The sequence below is a fragment of the Adelges cooleyi genome, unplaced genomic scaffold (genome assembly GCF_023614345.1).
Source record: "Adelges cooleyi isolate 19-005CV unplaced genomic scaffold, UGA_ACOO_1.1 ACOO_flye_CR_arks_rails_tigmint_CR_PRNA_307, whole genome shotgun sequence".
NCBI classification, from domain to species: Eukaryota; Metazoa; Arthropoda; class Insecta; order Hemiptera; family Adelgidae; genus Adelges; species Adelges cooleyi.
The window spans coordinates 2,099,775-2,117,031 of NW_026095978.1; the positions used below are offsets into that span (position 1 = coordinate 2,099,775).

The 17,257-nt window shown below is 28.6% G+C and overlaps 2 protein-coding genes across 2 annotated transcripts in view; both read right to left on the reverse strand.

The window, feature by feature from the left end:
- LOC126839649 (uncharacterized) overlaps positions 1-17,257 on the reverse strand; it is a 41,529-nt gene that overhangs the window by 11,340 nt on the left and 12,932 nt on the right. The gene's annotated exons all lie outside the window — the stretch shown is intronic.
- Positions 5,656-9,475, reverse strand: LOC126839650 (uncharacterized). Its single transcript, XM_050575060.1, has 7 exons — positions 9,219-9,475; positions 8,304-8,436; positions 7,873-7,946; positions 7,138-7,288; positions 6,768-6,841; positions 6,123-6,270; positions 5,656-5,777 (listed from the first exon to the last, which is right to left on the reverse strand). Exons 1-7 carry the CDS (start codon positions 9,300-9,302, stop codon positions 5,716-5,718), a joined length of 726 nt encoding a protein of 241 aa, XP_050431017.1. The 5' UTR covers positions 9,303-9,475; the 3' UTR covers positions 5,656-5,715.

A 17,257-nucleotide genomic window follows, 5' to 3' on the forward strand; every position in this document is an offset into this window, starting at 1 on the left:
AAAATGTTTTACATTAAAATACTTCAAATATTATAATATTTGCAAAACATCTATGATGTTCAACCTATTTCATCTTACTTCCATTTAATGTATTAACCACGATTTCTCGAAAAATAAAATGCATATTGACCGTTATAACAATTTATTAAAACTCATTTTCTTCATAGCAATAGTATAGGTGATTTATTTTTTAAATAAGGTATTGGTTTTACTCTGATGTGGGCTTTTTTTTTTTATCGAAAAGGAGACGGATCGAATTGCAATTTATAAGGAATATTTATTTGGTATGCCCGCACACATTTCTCATCCCCCTAGAAGGGGTTCAAGTTTTTCTGTTTTTTTAGTTTTTCATCCTTATTTTTAGAACCTTTAAGTTGAAAATTTATCATTAGTTAGAACTCATATGTATTCAAAACATATTAAACGGAAAACAAACTCGGCAATACAGTTTTTCTTTAAATTTCGGAAAACAGTGTTTTCGCAGATAGCGTACATTTTAACAAAAACCCCTAAAATAAAAAAAAAATAAAAAATGTATCAAATCTTAAAAACAATTTGATGTATATCTATGCGGAATAATACTATTAAGGTTTGTGCTCAAGTACTACTTTTGACTTTTAGTTAACACTCACAGTCAAAACCAAGCACAATATTAACCAGCAAAGTTAGAAAGTATTAAATTAAGGTTCTGTATTTACAAATGAGCATCAAAGCGTTTATTTGAAAGTGATTTTATTCAATTTTATCTCTTTATTTATAATAATTCCTGTAGACCTGTGACCTCTTCGTCCCCTCGTTGCTTTGATTCCATTATGCCTAGTACAGTAAAGTACTGTACTAGTCCTCTGATAAAATCACTTTCAAATTAGCGCTTGGATGCTCATTTGTAAATACATAACCTTCATTTAAAACTTTCCAACTTTGCTGGTTTCTACTGTGCTTGGTTTGGATTGTGCTGGCTTGAAAATACTAACTATACCGATTTGCATCGAAGCGTTTTTTCGAAAGTGATTTTATAACTTTCAGATTTAAAAATTCCTGTAAACCCAACTATGCTCTGTCCTCACTATGCCCCGACCCTACTGTACTGTTTTTTTTTGCAAAAACGTAGTGGACCAAATAACACATATACAATGTTTTGTTATATTTTGTTGGAATGGTCGACGATTCATGTTTCAATCGTTTGTACTCCATAGTTTATATTATAATCGCTTATTCTCAATAAAATTAAAATTTATGTATTATATATTTCCATTAGAGGAATCTCACACTAACTATTTATACTTTATATATTATATAACTTCTATGCTCTATTTTACTTCTATTTTACTAGATTGACAATGTACAAAATCGACGGGGTGCGAAATAAACCGGTTTTCCGTCATGATTAAAACTAGAGCAATATTTAGTTGAATAATAAGTAATAACAAATGATACAATTTTTTTTAAACAGTGCTCTACATTTTAACGTATTTCTTTTAATAAAATCTTTCAACTTTCCTCATATATTTTAATAGCTTTAAAAAACAAAATATATATTAAAAAAACACTATTTATAATATAATATTAAATATTAAAATATATTTATAACTTCTGAATAATTATGACAAAATAAATTTGTTATTGTTATTATAATAAAAATATTTTAATGGTAATATGAATAATAAAAAATATATTTAAAAATGCTGTAATATTCTTAACTTTTGATTTGGTTTCTGCGATATCATTTTTTTGAGTTCAGATTTTTTAGAAGACCATTTACATTCCTTAAAAATGTTGACTGTAAAAAACAATTTCATTATATACTCATAATGTTTAGCCCATCCTTGTGGCACAATATTTTTGGGTATATTATGATTTTCTCGACTCATTAATTGATGAACTATTTGTTTTTCACTTTTTATGTTGTTGAAATTTTGTACAAAAACATTTAAGCATATTTTTGTGAAAAGCTTTAGATTTTCAGACGGGACCTTTAAACTAAAATTAGAATTTAGTTCAATTTGTTTAAATATTTTATGTACAATTAATAGTTCGTTTTTATCGTCTAATTCCTTATTTGACTTTTATAAAACATTTTTACACTCTTCACATTTAAATTTATCTAAACATCGTTTAGCTAAGTATCCTGCAAAGTAAGGATAGAACACTCTTCCAAAGACGACGTCTGATTTTCGTCAACGGGTGATTCTATCAATGAAGAACTTGTATACGTTGTAGAATGGTTCGAAAAGTTATCTGACAAGTCTATATTGTTATTATCATAAGAGTTATTATCATCTGGTGTTACCGCGGCTGTATTTTTTATATTTTGCTCTAATACATCTAAGTTCAAGAACTCATCTTCATCCGATTCGCAGTTGCATTCTGAAGCTCTCATCAAAGAAAATGAACAAATACTAGTAAAACTACTACGAAACATCCTTGCTGTGGGATTTCTCGTGTAACCATTTTTTTGTCTCATTATTGAGAACATATTTTCCAGCGGGTCTTGGTTCAATCTATTGCAAAATAAAAAAAATTCTTGATTTTGAGGTAAAAAATTTGTCATATCTAGCGGTTCGGATTCATATAAATGCAATATCGCTGTTAATGACCATTCCATACCAGTAAAACATGGCGGGACTGAAATTTTTTTACCTAGATGTTTACTGTTACACGTGTCAAATGTATCATTTATTTCTAATAAAAAGTCTGCAGTATCATTTGCCGTTTTTGTTATTAATTGTCCCGTTTGTATGCATGTTTTGATGGCTGCAGCTACACTATTGCTAAATATTTGTACAGCTAGTCTGCATGACATTTTTTGAAAGGGGTTTGGACTAAGGTGCTCAGGTGTTATTTTGCACATTGCTCGAGCTTTAACACTTTTAGAATCAATTTCATAAGCTTTTATTATATCTTGAAAGCTAATGATTTTATTTTGAACTTGTATATCTCCCGTCAAGAAATTGTTTCTTAAACTTTTAATAAGATGTGGGATATCATAAATTAAATATATTTTTTCGCTATGTATGGTTGTTATTGGATTTGAAGCAGTTCCTCCAAGAAGGGAAAATAACTTTTGATTTTGTGTCCCCTGATCACAAACAATGGCCTTTGGTAATAACCCAATGTTTAAAATATGTTCAACGATTTTTTTAATCAGAATATTTAAATAATTTCCACTAACACCGTTATTTGGCAAAAAATAGCACAACGGAAACTTCCAGTTTTTATAAAGCCCTCTCACCATAACTACTAAAGCGTGTTTAGCATATTTACATGAACGACCAAGTGGTCCTAAATCTTCAAATCCCTCGATCATATCAAGGGCTTTATTATACTCAGTTAACTTCATGATAGACACTTCGTCATGTAGTATGATACATTTTCTATCGCTATAAGACATCGAAGACACTTTAAGTTTAATTTGTTGTAAGTATCCTCTAACAAACCCAGGGAGGTATTCAATTGATTTCAACCAACGTCGGATTGTACTTTCCGCGGGTAATATGATACCATTTTTTCTCATATATTTATAAGCCGAAGGTGACTTATAATACAATGATAACGCGAGTTTTTTTTCTGTTATTGACCAAGGTTTGCGCTTTTTGTGCAAAATTTGCATAGACGCAAGAGCCTTAGAATTGATTGTTAAAAATTGGACTTGGTTGAAAAATTGTTGGACATTTTTTTTTTAATAATGTAATTATAGCACGTTTTTGCTTCAATAATTTTTTTTAAGTGCACAATTTCTTTTGGTCACATGATTAGGGCTATTGTTTATAACATAAAGTTTTTTCTGAGGACTTGGCATTTGTATTAGTTCCGATACCCAAGATTTAGTTTTAGGTGAAATCGATAAAGTAGGACTATTACTGAAAAACAAATTTCTCGGTGATGTTGTTATAATATTATTGTATTTTTTCTTTGGTGTCGACACTTTTAAGTCTCCAGATGAATGTATATTAGATGGAGTGGGAAATTCTAAAAAAAGTCAATAATAATAAACATTTTAGGATTTATGCCAGTTGTTATGGGGACGTGCTTTATTAACAACAGTGGTAAATTTTAACTAGTGAACAATATAATAAAAACAGTCTATAATAAGTCAATATACAAATCATACCTATTAGCTTAAAAACCCAAATACTTAGTAGATGAACTACTGTAATTTTAAAATTAGAAATTTTGTTATTTATTAAGGTAGTGATCAGGCGTGATTTGTATATAACTCTTAAGTATGAATCTTTAACGACGGTAGGCGATAAGGCATTCCATTAGAGTATGAATATATTATTGTATTTATTAATCGATCGCGATCCGGCGATGGTGAGGTTTCAACTAACTGGACATCAGGGCCCCTGGCTTGGTGACCCGTGTACCGCTGTTTTCTACCCTATTGCCTCATTGACTAGTGATTAATAAGTATGTTTTGGGCAAGTGGTAACGACGGTTGGCCGAATGTACTCGTTACACATGTTATAGAGATAATAATTTTTTTTACATGTACGAAACGAGCGGCTAGAGGCTTTCCAAGTATACAGTATTAAACTGATAAAAAAATTATTATAATTGATTATAATCAGTATTATCTTAAATAGTTATTTAAGAAGCTGATATATTTTAGAAGTATTTATTTATTTATTGAGCCCTTGGCTCAGTTAAAAAAGCCTAGGTTTGTGTGTTTTGCACACTTAATACACTTGGTTAATGCGGCTCTGCCCGCCATGGGGATTGTCTAATCTGTCCCCCCGCAAATGACGCCACTAAACTAAATTTGACCCTACTCTGCAACTTCAATTAGTACTACAAGTAGTGCATTTGTAATCCTTTAATAATTAAGAGCTATTATTTAATTTCAATACCTCACATACCTTCAGTCACTCTTATTTTTTTTTGACATTTTGTCGGAGTAGTGTTCAATATTTTACTCACGTTGGCATTTTCTCCTAAATTCATACAAGAGATAATGTTATAGTGAGACAAATTTAAATAGGCTAAAATGTAATTAGTGTTCTATTATCACTAAAAAGTCCAGGGACGGAATTAGGACGTGAATATGGAAGACTATTCTAGTGGTGTCCACCAATAATTGTTTTTTATTATATGTCATTTAAGGTATCGCAGAAACATTTAAGGAAACAACTATTTTTTTTGTTAAGAAAATTAACATATTTAATAATGGTGTTTAGATTTATTTCATTATTTAAAAATTCTATAGGCTATAGGCGCAGTAAAATGTGTTTTATTTAGGTTGTTAATGAATCTTATAATTCAATATCTAATTTCTCGATGTTTTTAGTTTTTAGCAATGTGTACTTTAGATTCCATGTAGAGCTTCTTAATTTCATTGATGCGATATTTCCTTTCATGGTTTTTGGTTTTCTTCAAATACACAGACTATTGGACTTCATTAGAAATTAGCATACCAACAGTGTGTTTGAAAATTTCACGAAGCTTACAAATTCGAAATGGTACTTGAATTGGTATAACTGTTTAAATATTATTTTTACATTATAAAAAGTGACTAGTTACAAAACAAAAGTCACCTGTTTTGTATACGGGTTTGAACCGTGGATTGATCAGCTGGGATTCAGTAATAATACAATAAATAGTAACGAAATATAAGAGCAAAATAGTATATTAATCAATAAAATCTACATTTTTATGTGAATATGTGAAAAATTACATACATGCAGTAATTCAAGAACAGTTAATGTTATAATCAAACTATGAAGGAAAAAAACCTCGATAGATCATATTTTCAACTGTTTCCGCTGTGAATGTCCCATCTGAAAGTATAAAATATTAATTATTATACATTTTATCAGCAAACAAATCAGGGCAATTGAGTTGAGAATAACAATGTTACATTAAAAAAACGTCTTTGTTTCAAATAATCGTACGAATAGAATAATGTAATATCAAGTATCTCACGTTTTGCTATTTCTTTTTTTGTACATTAAAAAAGGTTTTTTGATTTGTTAGTTATTTTTCGAGTTTTAATATTTAGTTTGAAAAAAAAAAAATATTTACATCTAAAAAAATGACAAATTTTTTTATCATTATGTTTTTGCATTAGTTTTTGAACATTTTACTCGACACATTTATTGAATATTATTCTATTGTTTTATTACATTTCCAATGGGCCAAGAATTCCTCTTTGTCTGGTGCTCCTATGGTTACTTGCGGCGCTTTATCTGCTACTGTTTGGCATAATGCTTTGATATCTGTATAATTTTTTAAATCACCGGTCTTGCGTCGTACCTCTCTTTTTACTATTTCCTATTATTATAAAAGTAATAATTAGAAATTAAATAGTGTATTACAAGTTACAAATAAAACTGATTCCTCTTTAGCGAAATAAAAACTGCTATCTACAAGACACAAAATAGGCCATGAGGTTTTTATATGCAAAAAAAACATCAATTTTATAGTAGTTAACGTATTGATTTCATATTATGTAAAAAATGAGAGAAGATATTATATTTAAATTCTCTCTTACTGTATCAATAATTGGAAAAATTCGTTCAAAAATGGTTCTTCTATTAAATATCTTTTTATATGTAAAGAATGAGTGGAAAAATCATTTATTATAAAAATCCTGTCCGTTTTACTATTGGGAAGTACGTATATATTTTAGGTTTAAGAGAAAGATAATATCTATCGAGACCAGAAAAGAAAAAATGGCAGATGTCTAACTTTTTTGAAAGTTTGAATATCTCACAAAACCAACTTAATAATCCTTTTATCTGAAATATAGTATTATGGTTGTTATTTACCTTTAATTCTGGTTCTTTTGTAGCAGCAAACGCTAGGGCATAGGTCATAACATCATATTTATGAAACCTACGGTCTGAAAGTTCAAAATATTATACATTTTTTAAAAAAATGAATCAGGTCAAATGAGTTGAGAATAACTATGCGGTATACTAGTAAAATAATAGTAGTTTTTAGAATAGTAATGTAATAATAATATGGTCTCAATTTTCTTAATTTTTTATTAGGTTTTATTTGTTACTAACTCTTAGTTTAAAAAAAATACTTTTTTTTACTTATTACACTTGATTGTTAATGATGATGTCTTTTCAATGGTTTTTGACCATTTTACTCAACATATTTATTGAATATTTTTATAAATCGTTTAATTACCTGATTGTGATTCTAGGCTTTCAAATATATCCATATTGGCTTCTGGTATGTCAGCATCCTTAGCTACTTTGACACATATAGCTTTTATTCTATCAAATTTTACGACGCGATCTTGCTTCATAATTTGCTCGAATATACCTCTAACTAATCTCTATAATTTTCAGAATAAGAATTTAATTTTAAAATTTATTTTATAATTAACACAAAAACTAATCCTTCTTTAGCGAACCAAAACGCCAAACTATGAACAAACGTTTGGAGAAACCCCCCTTCCCCAGAAACTTTTTGAAGCGTACCCAGCATGCATGTTACGATAAAAATAATGTTCTTAAATTATTTTGGCCAAAAAAAACAAGAGAAAAAAAAATCATAAAAAATTGCAGACATGCAGCATATTAGGTTTTATTATAGGAAATTTTTTTTATTTAAATTTTTCATTTCTGTTAAAAAAAATGGAAGAAATCTTTTTGTAAGCTTATATTTATTTATTTTGTATGTAAGAAACCAGTAACAAAATCATTTTATGGTTTGAGAGAAAAAAATATCATTCGAAAAGCTGAGAATTTTTATATTAATAATAAAAACCTATACTTTTGAAAGTTATATGTTGTTATGTGTTAATTAAGTGTATGAGTTTTAAATGGGAAAATTAAAAGTTTGAATATTTTGAATATCCTAACACAAACAAACTAACGAGCTTTTAATCTGTAATATAGTTTTATAGTTTTTATTTACAAGTAAACTTGGATTTGTTTTAGCTGTATACGACAGGATGGCGATTACAGCTTGGTCATTTGTATATCGAAAACCTGAAAGTTCATAATAATATTTATTATTAAAATAACCAATTTAACAGCAAGGGAATCGAGAATAGTATCGTGTTACAGTTACAAAACATTTGTTTTTTATGTTAATGTAATTTTAGAATAATAAAGTCAATTCACATTATATATTTATAGTGATATTGGTTAATGAACTTATCACATGATAATTATCACATTTTATAATTTGTTTTGTACATCATCAAAATGTACCCGTTTTTTAAACTTTTTATTTGGTTTAAGAGTTATGATTTTTTGGTAAAAATTTTTTTTTAATTTTCAACTATATAAATAACAAAATTGATTATTAAATTGTTTTGTCAACATTTTTCTAATATCTATTACCGAAATCCATATTGTTTACATCAAGGTTTTTGACTATTGTATGTCCTACTTCGTTTATTACATTTTTTAATTGAGTAAAGTCCATTTTGCCATCATCTCCCACTTTTGACGCGATTTTTTCTTTAATCATAGTCTGTAATTTTCAGAATAAGTGTAAAAGTATGTTCAGTATAAGTGAAAAAAATTTTTTTAAGCGTAACTGGTGATTGTAAGAACATTAAATACATTTTTTAAACAATATATTTCTTCTCCAGTGAAACAATGGTGTAAGTGCAAATTTTTGACTTTTTGACTAGAGTACGAAAACAGTATGATAACATTTCATTTTATCGAGTAAAAAAACCATGGCATAAGTGTAATATCTATTATTGACCGCTAGAGAGCAGTTTTGTCGTTTACCAATCGTGTACGGTTACCATTGCACTAAAATTTTAAATCACGTTTTCTGATGAACAGTTAAATTTGCACTTGCACCATTGTTTCACCGGATAAGCGATATTACGTTTGGCATATGTTCAGAGTTTTGTCTTTTTTATTCGAATTATCTTTTTATTCAAAATTATTTAAGACTATTTATTCCAATACTTTTTTTAATCTACAAAATCTAAGATGCTTTTCAATATTTTTTATATGAAAAATTGCAATAAATTTTTTTTTAAATATGTCAACAATTATTAAACTAAATAAATCATGTAGTCTAAGCTTTTTATTCTATTTGAATAATAGTTATTCAAATTAATAATTATACGTCAATCTTTCGAAAAATTATTCGTCGGTCATTCGAATAAAAAAAATGATTTAAATAAATATTTAGGTAAACAATTTTTTAAATAATGTCCATCTCTGTATAAAGTTAAACAAAACTTTTAGTGTTATATCTCGATCATAATTAATAATAAGTGCTCGTTTACTTACTTTCTGTTCTTGAGTTGGGGGGACACCTTGACATTGGAAAAAGAATGACGTCACGGAAAAAAACAGTATACTTTTCAAATACATGTTAATTTATCAAAAAAATAAACTCGGATTTAGAATGTTAAATTAGTTTATGAAATTAAAACTGTTTTGAAACTATTCGATACTTATGAAGATTTTATAATGTAATTTGAGTATTGTATTGATTGGTGACTGTGATTCAAATAGTATAAATTAGCGCAGTACCTACTATAAGAACATATACTTCAGAACTGAACACAATTTCAAATTTGTTACAATTGTGTTGTGCCTTTGAAGTAAACAGTAAATATTCAAGAACATTGTTTGTTGCACTGTTTACTCATGTGCAAAACATATGCATATATTGCCAACGTTTTTCGATAGTGCTCAGTCTAAAGAATATTTCATACAATTCAACTTTTTTATACTAACATTTTTAAATATGTAATATTTTTGTTAGTACTTCTCGGTTTGAAAGGGGAATGGATAAACTATTTTTGGCCAATTAAGTTACTTTAAGTTTTTACTTATTGGTTAAAAACAATTAGGAGTTTCAACATACACGAAAACAAATTAAATGATAAATATATTTGATTTTGTTATAAAAAATGTATCTTGGTTAATGTCATGCTAACTTACAATAGATGGCATCAATAATAAAAAAAAATTTGAATACAAAAATAATATTGTTCTAACATAGTTCATTCTAATAATAATAATAATATACACAACACTTATAGTATAAAGGCCAATCAGGCGAATTAGGTTAGGTCAGTGGCGGTTCTGGCATTAAATTTTTGAGGAGGCAACAACTTTGTACCCTCATTGATAAAAAAAGCGCAAAACCCTAACACCTAAAATTTCTTCATACTGGTATACTTCCCTTTTTAACTATAACAGAAGACTTTTGCTTATTATCCTAGTTATTAGTTATAATCGCATTACCGGTCATCTAATAAAATAATTATCTATAAAATGTACGAACTTAAGATAAATGTATAATCATAAAAACATATGTAAATACAATTTACAAAAGATGAAATTGTAATCGCAAACGATTTTCTGTATGGATGTTGCTTCATAACCACTATACTGTCATATACAGGATTCATTTTGAAAAAAAATAATAAAGCTAATAAGTATAATAATATATTAACTAATAACTTAAGAAAACTAAATAAAACGCCATATAGTAAACCGGTATCAGAATTAAGTAAAAAATATAGCGATATCAAATTGCTACTGCAGATAAATGATTTAGTGATAACGGAAATGGCGTTTTGTTGTTGGCAGTGTCGGTGCTAATGTACATGCTGAATGTCTATGCCCCATTTCTTCCCCAAGATAAGAACGATCATCGGTCAGTTGCCCACAAAGGCAATATTTTTGTGTCGCCTCTCGCAGAGAATTGCGCATGCGCTATTCGTATTATTTTATGTATGTGTGTGTGTGTATGTTGTGAACACAACAACATAACGTGAGATATTAGCGGCAGCCGCCTCCGCCGGCTACCCTTATGCTACGTGTGTAACAACAGGCAGCGGCCGGCGGACGGCGGCCGTTGCATCCAGACGGTCACCGCTGATACGGAGAGACGTTATTTCAAATTCTTAAATTTTTTTTTCGCTTTCAAAATTAATTATTGTTCATATACATTTTTCGATTGAAAATATTTATTGTAAACCAAAATATCTCATCATAATAACAATATTAAGTACATAGTTTCATTAATTTTTAAGGGAGGCCTTCCCTTGCCTCCCCGGGAAAACCGCCACTGGGTTAGGTATATCGTAAATATATGTGTAAAATAATAAAAAATCGTAGAAATATAAGAAACATATTTTCCTTTTCCAAGTGTAAAAGGCTGTAATGTAAAAATATGTTATAACAAAATATAAAGCAAATGCTTAATTTTAAACAATATCGTATTGTGCAGAAAACAACATAATTCGACTCTCATGATTAAATTTTACTTAATATCATATGAAAAGAGTTATTCAATTTGGCGAGAATGGCTAATAATTTTGTAGTTTTGAAATATGTTTAAACATTGTACTGCTGATAGAGATTGAAGAACCAACAAAATTATAAACCCTTTCCCCTAGAAGGGATAGAATTTATTTTCTATATTTTATTTTTTCAATCAAAGTTTTAGGGTTTGAAAGGTAATCTAATATGGGGCTCTAGCACATACCAATTTCTCAAAAACCTGTAGTCAAACTTTCTTTTAAAAATGAAAACCCCTAAAAAAGGGAAAAATTACAGTTTGACTAAAGAAAATGTCCAGGTTGCTTCGTGTTAGTGAATGAATAATAAAAATAAAGATAAAGAATAATAATAAAATTGTTTAAATGTTTAAATCCTATATTAATATCTCAAATTTCTCAAATTTGTAGTATTCACTTCCTTGTCTTTTTAAGTAAATGAATTGGTTCTTCAAAAATTTACATCCACAATAACCTGAAAAAAAGCGGATAAGCTTCAATATTTTTTTGAAGAAAATTAAAATCCGATCATCCGAAGTAGGCGTAATTATGTCAAGTCTTTAAGTCTAAATTGGTTTCATGTACTACCAAAATGACTTTAAGCCGTAGAAAAAATTGTATACGTTAAAACTAGTACTAGAGGCGTATACAAATTTCAAATAAACCTAAAGACAAATTGATATGGTCCAAATTTATTAAAACCCTAAATATTACCTATATAATACTGATGATTAAATCCCGCCCGTTTTCAATCTCCATAATATTAGCTGGTTATTATTTTATTAGATGTATTTTTTATGTGGAAAAAGAAAACCTTTTCGGTTGCACATCTAGCATGAACGTAGAAAATACATGTATTTTCAAGAAAGGGCGGCTAAAAAAAATTCTGTGGGGGGCTATTGTCCCTTTGACAAAGCTAGACAAAATTGTTGTCTAAATAAATAGCGGCTCTTGTATCGTTACAATGATTTATTAAGTTGTGTTTTTCGATTTATCAGGCTATCTGATAATAAACAAGGCCAATTTCGAGGGACAGAGGCCTATCGGCCTAAGTACAATCTAGGTTGTAATACACGAGCAGATAAATATTGTACATGTGTATCGTTCAAAAAATAACATGTTTTCGTGTTAAACTAAAAATATATGTAGGTTTACTGTGTACGAATTTATCGGTTTGAAAAAAACAACAGATATCATTTAGCCAGGACACATTTTCTAAAAGCGATACCGAATTATCCGATTTAATATACTATACTATAATATGCTTCTTGATGGGGTACTATCAAATAAACTTGTTTGTCTTGTTTACTGCTTTTGTCCTTGTAAAATAAAACTCAATTAAAAACATGACAAATTTAAGTTACGCCTATATAAACAGGAACGGACCGTTTAAAACGTTCCGAAAGGCCTAACTCATAGCTTTTGATACTTTTTTTTTTACCTTTGACGTTCGGAGTTAACTCACAAATAAGATTACACCCCCCCCCCCCCACAAAAATCTATACGATATAAAAATTTAAAAGGGTAGAATACACGAGTAACAGAAAAAGAATGGAACTCATCCCGATTTTGAAGAATTTATATCCTTTCAATACGATTTAAAACTAAAATTAAAAACGTACTACAAACTATGCATCGAACAAGTATTGAAAAAAGTCTACCAGTTTTCAAAATAATTGTAGTTTTTCGCATTAGTTCATTTTAATCATATTTCATATTGCATATAACAGAAAACAGTTAGACTTAAATGTTTTAATACTTTATATTAGGTAATTATTAGCGTCTTGAATGGTTTATTCATACATTATCAGAGCATTTTTGAAAACCCCATCTACTTTTATACGTTGTTCATTAAAAATGTACTTGTAATGTTTAAAAATACAAAAAATTAATCAATTGATCAACGATTACATTAAAGGGATTGAATGCAGGAATGCATGTTATTATGGAAGTCGATTGTTGAATAACTGATTCATTTACTTCAAAAAGATGAATTTCAGCAAATAAAATAGGACTTAAACACAATTTTAAATGAAATATCATTAGTCGATTTTTACATTAACCTAGAAAAGTGGCCGATTTAGTCAAATATTTTTACATAATTGATATCTAACCATCCTGAGTTGGCCTAAAATGTCCAACAAACAGGCTACTTCAACCCCCTTAAAATATTCACTGGAATCAAACTTACAAATTTTACAACAGTTTTTGGCTACAATAAATTCTGACTTAAAGCATTTTCTTCAATGTCTAATAAGTAAGCATGCTGTTCCCAATACACGTTCAATCAAGATTGTCAATGTTTTATTTTCACTTTAAAATATCTATTTGTATCATAACCCTTTTTTGTGACTTACGAAAACCCTTAAAAAGTAAAACTTTTTTTTTTATATTAACTTTGAAATTTATAGAATATACGTGACATTTTGTATGTAGCCTTTGAGCTACTAGAGATGGGCTCTCCCTCCTTTAATTACACCTATGGATTTGTATGGGAAAAATCGCCTTCGATGATGTATCAAACCTATGTTTTCAAACAGGGTTTTGAACCCAATTTGTATTTGAATTTCACAGTAGTAATTTTCAAAACCGATTATGAGTCGATTGAACTATTTACCAACACGACGTTAACCGCTTTAAAATGTGCATGTATATAATGTGTCAATATTTTTGAAATCTTCAGTATAAAAACTCTCATATATACATATACATATGAATATCGTAAAAAGGCCTTTGCATAGTATGTTCTTTTTCGATTCCAGCAAGTATAATAATAATTTCAACCATTGCATCAGCCCCTAACCTAACCTAGCCGGTTGTTTTTTAAATTGTTCTCAATTAGCAATGTAAAGTATAAACAGATATTTTATCGAGCGTTTCAATTGAAAATCTATTCATTTGCTCCTAAAACGAAATTGTTATTGTGTTTTCTGCTGTTGTTGTCGTTGTAACCGTTCTTATTTGTGCACATGTTTCATATGCGAAAATATTTCACTAAAAAACCACTATATTTTTTTGTTCCATATAGGTCGGTACTATTAGTTTTTATAACTTTATGCGAATTGTTGTTTTCAATATTCCACAGTATTTTTTGTCCCTTCATATTATTTTTCTGTTCGAATATTTATAAAAGCCATTTTCATAGATCAAATAGATTTACACAATACAGTATACCTTGGTAACCTCTACTTTAAGTATAATTTTAATTCCTAAAACTACAAATAAAGAAAATAAGATTAATGAATCCCCCTATGTTTCAAAACAAATATGCTTTGCTTAAAAGTTAATTTAATATAATACAAGACAAAACTTGTCATTATATTGTTAATTACGATAGTTACTATTACTACTAATAGAGTTACTATGGCAATACATGTATATAGATAGACGATCAACCTTAATCGTATCCTTAGTATTAAAAATGGATTTTTAAGCACATAATTATTGTCATTAGGTACAATGCTTTTATCGATATTTGTATTTTTACCTGTGAATACTGAACTTCCCTTGCTTACTCACTTACTACTACTACTCTAAAAATAGTACACATAGGCCCAACATATAAAAATAATAATATTAATACTAATAAATAAACCATGAATAACACAGGTTAAAAATCCATTACAAATATACAACAAATAATGCGTATAATAATAACTAGTATAATTTCCTAACAATTACCAGATTTCCACATAACACATAAAAAAATATAGAATTTTTGCAGACAATCCTTATACACAATACTACAGTATTACACGATATCTACTGCAATCCACACCTAGTTACTTTAAAAATATTACTTTAGCCCGCTCAAGCGAAGCTTCAGGCCGTAATTAAAAAAAAATATCCAGCCAGTGTCACATATTTTAAAATCATATAATTTTCTATTATATGATATAGTACAACGTACAAGTCCGTCAATCATTAGCTATACAGTCTGTACATTGTACGCGTATAATATTTCTTTGTCAATTCAAAAATGTATTCCATGTGGTTGTGTACAATTTTGAATAACCTTTCCGCTCAAGGCAATTAATTGTCACACTCGGGCACCCAACAATATGACATTAGTTTTACTACAAATACAATTTTAAGCTCATTTTTGTCATGATAGTGCTTCTGTCGATAAATTTCGTGTTCCTACGGATTATTGTTATATATATATATATATATATATATATATATATATATATAAATAAATATTCATTAAATGATTGTGTATTGATTTTCTTATACGGGAACATATTATGATCACGCAGTAGTAATAGCTGTGTAATTTATTTTTCTTGTGTTTTTATAACTTTTTAATTAGAAATAAGGGAAATCCAATTGGGGATTTGATGTTTTATATATTTATTCAAACAGCTATACATGCAAAAAAAATATATATATATATAATATACCCGATAACCACATATTTCAGACCATATAAGGTTATAACTGTAGTGGAAAAATAAAATACAATAACATTTCAGTTACAAAAGTTGAACAAACAGTTATACATGCAACAAATATATATATATATACCCGATAACCACATATTTCAGACCATATAAGATTATAATTGTGGTGTAAAAAATTAAAATACAATAACATTTCAGTTACAAAAGTTGAACGTTTACAAAAATGTTTTCTACAAAATACGATCTAATACAAATACCAATATTATAATATTGGTACCGTTGTACCGTAGTCCCTTTGTTTCTTTGAAAATTCATATAAAACATTTTTTTATCATAGTTTCATTTTGCCAAACAATAAACGCATATTGGTTTTCTTACACGAAAACATAATATTCACGGCACTTTTTTAGTGGCGCCATTATTTGTACAAACGCGTTTCACGTAATGAACACTTGATTACACAAAGTATTTTGTGAACAGTTACATGTTAGCCGCTATACAAAACACATACTAAAACCACAGTTTTGAAGAACTATTTCTAAAGTTATTGAAGTTTTAAGTTTAGGACGGGAGGAAAAGTGAAGTGTAATGTATTATTTCTGTCTTCGCGCACTTCCCAACCGCACTTCCCCACCTGACATAACTTTTAAACTCTTATAACTTAAAAAATAGTTGGTCGAAATTGGTTCATCAACCAGTCGGCGTTTTTAGTAATATATTCTCAATTTAATAAGCTAATACAATACCATATAAATTCTAAAATTTTGTATAAAAATATTTAGTTTAGGAGGGGAGTAAAAACAAAATGAGATCACATTGTATAAAAATGATTTATTATGAAAAAAATTAAATTTCAATCAAAAGATTGTTAAAATGGTTATTACCATACTTTTATTTTTAAAAACTATAATTTAATAAAATTAATATAATAATGAAATGTAAATTAAGAAGGCGTCGCACCGGTGATTTTCAGTGGTAATGACATGTTTACGCCAACTGAAAATAACTCGGTTAATTTTGGTTTTAGAGTAAAATCTCACATTATAAAATTAAAAGAAAACAATATTCTGAAAGGCAAGATGGTGCGATGTTTTAAAAAGATTAACTTTTTAAAAAGTTAGAGTCATTTTAAAATGTTAAAAAAGTCATTATTTCTAAGCTATGTATTGAGCGTTATACTTGGAATAATGAAAAAAACGCACCGGTTTGCCCTCCGGAATATTATTCTCTTTTAATTTTATTAAGGGTGCTTTTACTCTAAAACCAAAATTAAGCGAGTTATCTCCAGTCTGCTTAAACATGTAGAGATGAAAAAAAACAGTACAGAGGGGTCAAGGCATAGCGGGGACGGAGCATAGAGGAGACGGGGAGGTCACAGGAATTTTTAAGTATGAAAGTGCTAAAATCACTTTCGAAAAATCGCTTCGATGTAAATCGGTAGTTAGTATTTTCAAGCCAGTCAAACAATCCAAACCAAGCACAGTATAAACCAGCAAAGTTAGAAAGTATTAAATTGATTTTATCCGAGACGACTAGTACAGTAAAGTATAGGCACAATGGAATCAAAGCAATGAGGGGACGAAGAGGTCACAGGTCTACAGGAATTATTATAAATAAAAGAGATAAAATT

What these genes read in the sequence shown, in the direction of transcription:
- LOC126839650 (XM_050575060.1), bottom strand. Translation starts at nt 9,302, where the DNA reads ATGTATTTGAAAAGTATACTGTTTTTTTCCGTGACGTCATTCTTTTTC. An exon ending in AAGCCTAGAATCACAATCAG is followed by an intron (nt 6,842 to 7,137) that starts GTAATTAAACGA and finishes TTGAACTTTCAG; the next exon opens with ACCGTAGGTTTCATAAATAT. An exon ending in ATTCTTGGCCCATTGGAAAT is followed by an intron (nt 5,778 to 6,122) that starts GTAATAAAACAA and finishes TTATACTTTCAG; the next exon opens with ATGGGACATTCACAGCGGAA.